This window comes from Cebus imitator, unplaced genomic scaffold (assembly GCF_001604975.1).
Source record: "Cebus imitator isolate Cc_AM_T3 unplaced genomic scaffold, Cebus_imitator-1.0 Scaffold15, whole genome shotgun sequence".
In the NCBI taxonomy this organism is placed as follows: domain Eukaryota; kingdom Metazoa; phylum Chordata; class Mammalia; order Primates; family Cebidae; genus Cebus; species Cebus imitator.
Window position 1 is genome coordinate 1509246 of NW_016107330.1, and position 11547 is coordinate 1520792.

Below are 11547 nucleotides of genomic sequence, written 5' to 3' on the forward strand. Positions count from 1 at the left end.
TACTGGAAAATATATTATCGTTATTATTATTATTTTGAGACGGAGTTTCACTCTTGTTGCCCAGGCTGGAGTGCAATGTCATGATCTCGGCTCACCGCAACCTCCGCCTCCTGGGTTCAGGCAATTCTCCTGCCTCAGCCTCCCGAGTAGCTGGGATTATAGGCATGCGCCACCATGCCCAGCTAATTTTGTATTATTAGTAGAGACGGGGTTTTACCAGTCGACCAGGCTGGTCTTGAACTCCTGACCTTGGGTGATCTACCCACCTCTGCCTTCCAAAGTGCTGGGATTACAGGCATGAGCTATGCTCCCAGCCAAAATACATTATGTGCCTTCCATAATTAGCTTTTGTCATGAAATGAGTAGAACAATAGTATGTGCATCTCATTAGCCATTTGTTGTGGGAAATGGTGATATACGAAATGTCCTTTTTAAAAGTTCATAAGTAGCCTGATTTGGGGAGAGGGCCAATTCAATAGACGATGTTGATATTTTGACTACCAATTGTGGTCAAAACGTAGTTAAAGTTTTTTGTTTGTTTGTTTTTTGCCTGTTGTTGTTGTTTTTGAGATGGGATCTCACTCTGTCCTCCAGGCTGAAGTGCAGTGGCACAATCTCGGCTCATTGTAACCTCCTCCTCTTGGCTCATGTGATCCTTCTACCTTAGCCTCCCAAGTAAACTGGAGCTACATATGCCCTCCACTATGCCCTGCTAATTTTTGTGTTTTTAGTAGAGGTAGGGTCTCACCATGTTGCTCAGGCTGGTCTCAAACTCCTGAGCTCAAGTGATCCACTTGCCTCAGCCTCCCAAAGTGCTAGGATTACAGGCATGTACCACCACACCTGGCCCAGCTAAAGTTTTTAGATTTATAGGGCTATGGGAAATTTTTCATGTTTGTTTTGGTTACTAAAGCACAGCCAGAGCTGTTGGGGAAGGTCATCCTCATAACTGTCAAAGTCGGAGGATTTTATGTTCATTGATAGTTTGACCAACCTGTCAACTTATTCTTGAAGAAATCCTCAAGATAAAGTATTAACATTTTTTTCTACGGTACTTGATGATTTTTAGGTAAACCAGCAGCCTTTCTCTTTAGCTAAAATAATTCCATGTAATATATAGTTTTTTTCCCCTACTCCCCAACTTTTTATTTTGAGACATTTTAAACAGAGAAGCTGAAAAAAATACTGGAGTGAGCTTTTGTATACTTGTACTAATACAGATATTGATTGACTTATGACCTGTGCAACTTACGACCATTCGACTTTACGACCACAATCGCTAGCCACGACTGCTCCGCGTCTGGCAGTGCAAACGTTGCCCAGCTGGGCGTACAACAGTGCAGACCAGCTCCCGGCAGCACTACCATCTCCGCGTGCATACAGCCTACTCAACTTACGACCAAATCGTGTTATGACCGGTCAGAACCAATCATGGTCGTAAGTCGAGCACTAGCTGTATATATTTTTCCTGAATCATAAGTAAATTATAGATACTATGACAGTTTACCCAAATACTTCCATGTTTTTCTCCTAAAATCAAGAANTTAGTAGAGACGGGGTTTCACCATGTTGACCAGGATGGTCTCGATCTCTTGACCTCGTGATCCACCCGCCTCGGCCTCCCAAAGTGCTGAGATTATAGGCTTGAGCCACCGCGCCCGGCCAGATCTCGAACTCTTAACCTCAGGTGATCCACCTGTCTCAGCCTCCCAAAGTATTGGGATTACAGGCGTGAGCCACTTCTCCTGGCCCCATTGTTTCTTTTCATTATTTCCTATCCTCGTTCCTGCTGGAACTTATCTAGTCAGACTCTTGTTCCCCCCCTCACCACCAAAGCTGCTCTTATCAGGGTCCTGAGAGCTCTTTTTGATAACAGGCTGAATACATTTTCTCAGTCCTCGTCTTACTGAATCTCTGGCATTTGACACTGTTGCCTACTCTTTACTTCATGGGATACTTCTCTTGGTGTCTTCTTTTCCGCCAACCTTTCTAGCTGCTCCTTCATGGTCTCTGGCCACGGACCTTGGCTATTTCTATATCTTTGTCTGTTCCCCCTTCCATTTTTATACTGATGTTGAAGATAATGATAACTTGTATAGTGAACATGTATTACATGTATTAATACACATCAACCTTTTACATGTGTTGACCCATCGAGTCCTCACAATACCCCTCTTCTGTGAGGTAGGTATTACTTACTCCTTTTTTACATACTTTCCCAGAGTCACACAGCTACTCAGCAGGGGAGCCAGAGCCAGTCCCAGGGAGTCATTCTGTCTGCAGACCTCTGCCCCGCCTCACCTTCTGCTGACTCTCAGGTATCCTCTCTCCAGCCTGGGCCCCTGCCCTGAGCTCTGGATGCTGACATACAACTACTGCCTGACATCCAGATTGCTGGCAGGCACCTTACATTTAATCCATCTGAACTGGAGCAGTTAGCTCAGCTAAAGTTATCTTTAGTTTCTCTTTTTCTTCATATCTCATGATCAGATCATCAGTAGGTCCTGTTTGCTCTCCCTATAAAACATATCCTAACTCCATCTCTTTTCACCACCTTTGCTACTAATACCCTAGTCAAAGCCACCACCATCTACCTTGGACACTGCTGTGACAGCCTCATGGCTATTCTTCTTGTTTCCACAGTTCCTCCGAAGTCCCACAGAGAATGATGTTTTTAAAACATATCCCAGCTCTAAACCACACAGTGGTTTCCATTAGAATAATATCCCCACACCTTACCATGGTCTATAAGGCTGTCCTTACCCCATTTGCTACCTGACTACATCTGCTGCGTCTCCTACCCTTCTCCCCATTCTCCCATTCCATCCACACAAGTTTTCTTGCTTTTCTTGAAGTACGTGGTGCGCCTTTCCATTTCGAGACCTTGGTACTTGTTGTTATTACTTTGAGTAGAAAAACCCCCACCAAAGACCTCTGCATGCTTGCTTAACCCTTCCCAGACTACTTGGTCTAGAAGTCTGTCTCCCTTCCTTCTCCCCGGTAACCTCTAACCTTACCTTTATCTTTCTCCATACAAGTACTGTCCACTAAAATCACAGTGTATGTTTTATTTACTGTTTATCATATCTGTCTCCCTTATCAATGGGACCCTTGTCTTATTGACCACTACTATCTGGCACATAGTAGGAGCACAAAAGGTATTTGCTGAATGGATGGCTGGATAATGGTTTAAAAGCATGGTCTGCATTGCCTGAGCTCAGGTCCCATTTTTAGCACTTGCATAATCTCTTTCTTTCTCTTTAACATGAGGCTAACTAAAGTACCATCTTTATTTTGGTATTTTGTTGTTGTTTTTATTGAGACAGAGTCTTGCTCTGTCACCTAGGCTGGAGTGCAATGGCATGATCTCGGCTCACTGCAACCTCTGCCACCCAGGTTCAACCAATTCTTGTGCTTCAGCCTCCCAAGTAGCTGGGACTGCAGGCACATGCCACCATGCCCAGCTAATTTGTTTGTATTTTTAGTAGAGACAGGTCTCGCCATGTTGGCCAGGCTGGTCTCGAACCTCTGACCTCAGGTGATCTGCTGACCTCGGCCTCCAAAAGTGCTGGGATTACAGGCATGAGCCACCGCACCTGGCTTAGTACCATCTTTATAAGGTTATTGGGAAGATTGTAATAATTCATGTTTAACATTAGCACTTCCAGATACAAAATAGGCTTAACCAGAGTAGGTCGGTAGGAGAGAACATTCCAGAAAAGAGAACAGCCAGTGCTGTGCCTTTATAAATATGGGGCGTATTTTGAACTAGTTAGGATTTCTTATAAATGCCTACTGGAAAATATATTATCGTTATTATTATTATTTTGAGACGGAGTTTCACTCTTGTTGCCCAGGCTGGAGTGCAATGTCATGATCTCGGCTCACTGCAACTTCTGCCTCCTGGGTTCAAGTGATTCTCCTGCCTCAGCTTCCCAAGTAGCTGGGACTACAGGCACCCGCCATCATGTCCGGCTAATTTAGTATTTTTGTAGAGATGGAGTTTCACCACATTGGCCAGGCTGGACTTGAACTCTTGACCTCAGGTAATCCACCCACCTTAGTCTCTCAAAGTGCTGAGATTACAGGTGTGAGCCACCATGCCCAGCCTTGAATATTCTCTTAATACCACTATGCCATCCAAGAAATTTAATACTGATTCAATATTATATACAGTCCCTTTTCAAATTCCCTAATTATTTCAAAAATATAAATGTTAGGAAAGGGATTTTTTTTTTTTTTGGAGAAATATGTATCAGTTCGTTTTATTTGGGTATTCAATAATATCCTTGGTGATAATGCTGACTCCATGACTTCTGACCCCAGAATTGACCCTGCTGCCACTGGCTGTAGCCCTGAGATTGATTTTTGTAGCCACTCCTCTGAAGTTCTGGTTGTAGTTCCCTCTGTTGGGCATTCCACCTCTGTTGTAGTTCCCTCTGTTTGAGTAACTACCACGGCCAGGAAAAACAGGAGCACGAGGGTATGGATAGCCTATGCCACCACTTCCACCGCCACCACTGCCTCTCTGTGGCATGTTGCCCCTCCTATTATATCCGCCATGATTCCCAGGGGCCCCTCCTCTGAAATTTTCACCACGCATATTGAATCCTCTACGTCCTCTATGGCCACTACCCCTGTTAAACTGGTTCTTGCCACTCTTATTTTTATTGCTCTTCTTTGAGCCAGTGTTCTGTTTCTTTTCTGGTGGAAGAGCCTTTTTGCTTTCTTCCTTATATTGCTCCAAAAGCTTTTGGGCTTCTTCTTTCTGAAGTTCAACACAGGTTATTTCATCAAAGCATTCAGCTACCTCTGGGAGGGTAAAGTTTCTGGAAAGGGAATGTTTTAATCCAAGATCCAGTCAAGGTTTATATATTTCATTTGGTTATAATTTTTTAAATCTTCTACTGGTATTTTTGAAGTGTCCAGGCCATATTCTAATTTGTGTGATTGTTTCCTCAATGTTAGATTCAGGTTAAACCTTTTTGTTAAGAATGCTATAAAGGGACCGGGTGCAGTGGCTCACACCTGTAATCCCAGCACTTTGGGAGGCTGAGACGGGTGGATCACCTGAGGTCAGGAGTTGAAGACCAGCTTGGCCAACATGGTGAAACCCCCTTCCTATTAAAAAATGCAATTTTTTTTTTTTTTAGACCGAGTCTCACCCTGTTGCCCAGGCTGGAGTGCAATGGCATGATCTCGCCTCATTGCAAACTCTGCTTCCTGGGTTCGGATGATTCTCCTGCCTCAGCCTCTTGAGTAGCTGGGATTACAGGCACCCGTCACCATGCCCAGCTAATTTTTGTAATTTTTTTTAGTAGAGAGGGGATTTCACCATGTTGACCAGGCTGGTCTCAAACTCCCAATGTCAGGTGATCCGCCCGCCTCGGCCTCCCAAAGTGCTGGGATTACAGGCATGAGCTACCGCACCTGGCCTAAAAATACAAAATTTAACTGGGTGTGGTTGTGCATACCTATAGTCCCAGTTACTCAGGAGGCTTAGGCAGGAGAATTGCTTGAACCCAGGAGGCAGAGGTTGCAGTGAGCTAAGATTGTGCCACTGCACTCCAGCCTGGGTGACAGAGCAAAACTCCATCTCAAAAAAAAAAAAGAATGCTATAAAGGGGTCAGGCATGATGGCTCCCTCTTGTAGTCCCAGTTACTTGGGAGGCTGAGGCAGGAGGATGACTTGAGCCTGAGAGGTCAAGGTTAGAGTGAGCTGTGATTGTACCATTGCACTCCAGCCTGGGTTACAGAAGGAGACCCTGTCTCCAAGAAAAAAGAAAAAGATTGCTATAATGGTGATGTGTATTTCCCATTGCATCACATCAGTAGATATAAAATGTCAATTTCTCCTATTATCAATAATGTTAGAGCTTTGTAAATTTGGTTAATGTGATGTTTCCCAGCTCTCTCCATTGTAAATATATCATTTCCCTTCTTATTAATAGATATCTGGGCATGGACTTTGGATTATATTCATATTGTGTTTTCCATGCATCTTTTACTCAGTTATTTTAGCTTTTTGTTGTTTGTTGTTTTTGAGATGGGGGTCTTTTGCTCTGTGGCCCAGGCTGGAGTACAGTGTCACAATTACAGCTCACTGCAACCTCCACCTCCTGGGCTCAAGTGATCCTCCCACCTTAGCCTTTTGAGTAGCTGGGACTACAGGTGTGTGCCACCATGCTTGGCTAATTTTTGTATAATTTTTGCAGACATGGGGTTTGGCCATGTTGCCCAGGCCAGTCTGGAACTCCTGGGATCAAGCAGTTCGCCTGCCTCAGCCTCCCAGAGTGCAATGATTACAGGCGTTGAGTCACTGTGCTTGGCCTATTTTAGCATTTATTAATGATCCTTGCTTGATTCAGTTATTACATCTGGGGTTGCAATATGGTGATTTTCCAGTGTCATTTTTTTGCATTTATTAGCTACCTTTTTTTTGTTTTTGTTTTTCAGATGGGATCTTGCTATGTTGCCCAGGCTGAAGTAGCTATTCACAGACCTGATCATCAGGCATGGCGGCTCACACCTATAATTCCAGTACTTTGGGAGGCCAGTAACTGCCTCAGCCACAGCCTCCTAAGTAGCTGAAATTAAAGGTGCATGCCCATGCCTGGTAATTAGCTAGCTTTTAAAAAAATTTTATTTAAAGAAAAGTGCTTCCCCTTTTTCTCTCCTTCTTTCAGTATCACCAAGGAGTCATGAATTTTTTCTATATTCAATGTACTATGTTATTTTTTGTTGATTTGTTAGCCAGTGGGATCCTGTGTCCTTTTGAAATAGCCCCAGTAGTGTTTGAGTTCTTCCATCCTTTCTGACACAAAATGTTTCAGACTCACCTTGTACTTTCCTTGCTTCAAACCTGGAAGTAGCTAATTTTTTCAAGGAGCCCTGGTTCCTTTTAGTGGCAATGGCATTTGGAAACCAAGATCTAGTTGCTAAGTATACTTTAAAAATAACCTTTAAGAAAAAAACATTGCCCGAGGCTGGGAGCAGTGGCTCACACCTATAATCCCAGCACTTTGGGAGGGTGAGGCAGGTGGATTATGAGGTCAAGAGTTCGAGACCAGCCTGGCCAAATTAGTGAAACCCCTTCTCTACTAAAAATACAAAAAAATTAGCTGGTTGTGGTGGCGCACGCCTGTAGTCCCAGCTACTCAGGAAGCTGAGGCAGGAGACTCGCTTGAATCTGGGAAGCATGAGGTTATGATGAGCTGAGATTGTGCCACAGCACTCCAGCCTGCCCAGCCTAGACAACAGAGGAAGACTCCATCTTTAAAAAAAAAAAAAAAAATTGTCTGACATTTTGATAGTGTATTACCATGTAAGAGGGCTTCCACATGTTTTTAAAATGATTCACCTTATTGGTCCTTCCTCTAGTACTGTATGGTAGGCAGGTCAAATGCTAGAATCTTCATTTAAAGATGAAGAAAGTGAGGTTTAGAGAGGATTTAACTTTCTCAGAATTATAAGGCTAGTAAGAACAGTTTGCGGGACCCAAACCCAAGCCTTTTACTTGTTTAATTTTTTTCTTTATTTTTTCTTTTTTTCATAATATGTAGTCTCCTAAAAAGTGTGTTTAGATATCCAATAAAGCTATGTAGTTGACTGTTGATCTTGGTCACTGCCAGTCCATCTAGAGAGAACACTTCCTTTGTGAAACTAACTGACAAATGACTAGAACCATAGAGGATTTTTGCATCCTTCTGAGCATTGCTTTGGGAGCTTCTTTTGTAATGGAGCTTACTAAAGGGCTTTCAACACTGCTTTGTGATGCATGGAATGTTTGATGTGGGACTTGGAGAGCTCTCTTTGGAAGCAGTGTATGGTCATACTTAAACCCTTTGTCTCATGACAGGCTGTAATTAGGTCACTGCTAGGGAACCAAAAGAAGAAGAAGGAAACCCTGGCAGTAAATCTTAAAATGCTATGCTTATGCTATAATTTAGTATTTCACTGTTTGAAGGTCTCTATCTTAATCCTACTTGTTTTATTTTCACTAAAATTCAAGTTTTGCAAATTAACAACCTAAGGAAACTTTTTAGACATTTGTCCCCTAATCTCTTCCCACCCACCATGAGATTTTAATACCTCAGATATACTGCATATCTGTACACTGTATATATTTGTGCTTTATATATTAAAAGAGCTAAGATGTTTTTCATCCTCCGAGAACCATTTTTTGGCCTCTTTGGGAGTGATATTACCCTTATTGAAAAATACGTGAAGTAGATGGTAAAATGAAGGACAAATTTGATTTGTATTATAATAATTCATCTTTTTCGTTTTTTGAGTCAGAATCTCTCTCTGTCTCCAGGCTGGAGTGCAGTGGCGTGATCTCAGCTCACCACAACCTCTGCCTCCCTGGTTCAAGCGATTTTCCTGCCTCATCCTCCCAAGTCGCTGGGATTACAGGCGCGCACCACCACGCCCAGCTGCTTTTTGTATTTTTAGTAGAGATGGGGGTTTCACAGTGTTGACCAGGCAGGTCTGGAACTCCTGACCTCAAGTAATCTGCCCACCTCAGCCTCCCAAAGTGCTGGGATTACAGGCGTGAGCCACACCTGGCCAGTAATCCATCATATAATTGCATACTGAAAATAAAGTGTCTTACTTGAATAACTAAATACAGTCTATAAATTATTTCAGTCCTAATAGCACTATGAGATTTTGGTTACCTGAAGGCTAACCTCATCCTACTGATCAAAGATAGTAATTTTTCACCCATAGGAAGCACCAAAGTCTACAATCTTAATTTCTTTTTCCTTCCAAAGAGTTAGATAATTGAGATTTTTGGTGATACTGGTGAATTTAATCATTTTCAGTATTATTTTTCTCTGGAATTTATTGATGTGTAAGATACTACTTGAATATATTATAACACACTTAAGATGTATATATAGATATATATATATACACACACACACACACATACACACACACACATACACACACACACACACACACATATATATATGTACATATACATATACATATATATATATATATAAATTTTGCCTGAAAATTCCCCCTTTCTCCTACCACTACCCCAGATAAAGAATGGAATATTTGAGGGAGTAGAAACATATACTGTAGTGAGTTTTTTTTCTTTTTAGCATTTACCCATTACACACCATCTTGTGTGCTTTGTGGGTTTTTTCCTAAACATTTCTCTGTATATCTTTTTATTATTGTTTTCTGCCTCTGTCTCTTTTCTTTGTCTTTTGCTTTCTGTACTTCCCCCAGTATTCCTTCCATCTCTTTTCCTGCCCTCTTATTTCTTCTCTCTCCTACATGTTGTCTCCTTTCTTTTCATTCAGGACTATGAGAGTAAATTGCAGGCCTTGCAGAAGCAGGTTGAAACCCGATCCCTAGCGGCAGAAACAACTGAAGAGGAGGAAGAGGAGGAGGAAGAAGGTGAAATCTAGAGACAGAAACTTTCCTGTGTATATCTTTTTGGAGTTATATTATCAAATTAGTCATTTATGCATAACTAAAGCTGGATTCCTCATAGTGGGCCCTATCATTTATTGACATTTTACTGAGCCAGTTTATTGATGATTTAATAGATGTGCAGTGTTGAGAATCCAGGCTGTGGATTCTCATCCATTTTATGAGGTGGGGATGGGGGTGATAGTGTTCTTAGACCTTCACAAGGTTTCTGAACACATCTTCATATGAATGTCTTAGAAAGTTTCAGGGCATAGTGGCTCATGCCTGTAATCCAGCACTTTGGGAGGCCAAGGTGGGTGGATCACTTGAGGTCAGGAGTTCGAGACCAGCCTGGCCAACATGGTGAAACCCCATCTATACTAAAAATACAAATTTAGCCAGGCATAGTGGTGCACGCCTATAATCCCAGCCTCTTGGCAGACTGAGGCAGGAAAATTGCTAAAACCTGGGAGGTGGAGGTTGCAGAGATCACGCCATTGTACTCCAGCCTGGGCAGCAAGATTGAAACTCTGTCTCAAAAAAAAAAGAAAAAAAATTAGCCAGTCATGGTGGTGTGCACCTGTAGCCCTAGCTACTTGGGAGGCTGAGGCAGGAGAATAGCTTGAAACAGGGAGGCAGACATTGCAGTGAGCCAAGATCGTGCTGCTGCACTCCAGCCTGGCGACAAAGTGAGACTCTGTCTCAAAAAAAGAAAGTTTACATGTACTGCCTCATATTGCTGTAGATGTGACGTTTTTATATATGAATTACAAATAAATATAGAGCTTAATGTTGGTTAAGGCAGTCTGTTCAATTTGCTGGCTAATGTCAGATTTCCAAGTGAGGACTTTGGAATGTGTCAGTGTACTTTGAAGCCATTTCTGGCAAATATCTAATCATATTGCTTAGTCATGTTTGCCTATGTTAGGTTTTCCAGCATTTCTTAGCTGAGTTAGGGCTTTCATTGTTACTTATTGCCTTATAATGCGGTATGAACACTTACCACACTTCCTTTTTCCACCCAACCTCTTGGCAGTCTCAAAGCTTCAAACTAACTTTGAAGGAACTCTTAATTTATGTATTAAATGTCTTATTTATTTATTCATTTTTGAGGCAGAGTTTTGCTCTTGTCACCCAGGCTAGAGTGCAATGGCACAGTCTTGGCTCACTGCAACCTCCACCTCCTGGGTCCAAGCGATTCTCCTGCCTCAGCCTCCTGAGTAGTTGGGATTACAGGCGTGCGTCTCCACGCCTGGCTAATTTTGTGTTTTTAGTAGAGACAGGGTTTCACCATGTTGGTCAGGCTGTTCTCAAACCTGCCATGGCCTCCCAAAGTGTTGGGATTACAGGCGTGAGCCACTGTACCCAGCTAGTTTCTTATTTTTAAATAAGTGAAATGGTACCTTTTTTTTCTCTATAGTAGAACAAAAAAAGAGAAATATGTGAAGTCATACAGTATATCAGGGGTCACAGGTCAGGAGATTGTCTTTCTTTTTTGAGACGAAGTCTCACTTTGTCACCCAGCCTGGAGTGCAGTGGTGCAATCTTGGCTCACTGCAACCTCTGCCTCCCAGGTTCAAGCAATTCTCATGCCTAAGCCTCCTGAGTAACCGGGACTACAGGCACATGCCATCACGCCTGACTGATTTTTGTTTTTAGTAGAGATGTAGTTTCACCATGTTGGCCAGGCTGGCCTCAAACCCCTGACCTCAGGTTATCTGCCCACCTCTGCCTCCCAAAGCGCTGGGATTAATAGATGTGAGCCACTGTGCCTAGCCAGTTTTTTTTTTTTTTTTTTAAGAAAGAATTTTGTTGTTGTTGCCCAGGCTGGAGTGCAATGGTGCGATCTCGGCTCACTGCAACCTCTGCCTCCTGGGTTCAAGCGCTTCTCCTGCCTCAGCCTCCCAGGTAGCTGGGATTACAGGCTGCACCACCACACACAGCTGATTTTGTATTTTTAGTAGAGATGGGGTTTCTCCTTGTGGTCAGGCTAGTCTTGAATTCCTGACCTCAGGTGATCCACCCGCCTTGGCCTCTCAAAGTGCTGGGATTACAGGTGTGAGCCACCCCACCCGGCCCAGGAGTATTTTTTTATTGTGGCCATATGTTATAATA

At 42.8% G+C, this 11547-nt stretch overlaps 1 protein-coding gene across 1 annotated transcript in view; it reads left to right on the forward strand.

Annotated features, from left to right (window-relative positions):
* Positions 1-11547, forward strand: part of KIF1B (kinesin family member 1B) — a 183363-nt gene that overhangs the window by 109494 nt on the left and 62322 nt on the right. Inside the window, exon 22 of the mRNA XM_037730774.1 lies at positions 9321-9417. Coding sequence (XP_037586702.1) covers positions 9321-9417 — 97 coding nt within the window. The remainder of the gene's footprint in view (positions 1-9320; positions 9418-11547) is intronic.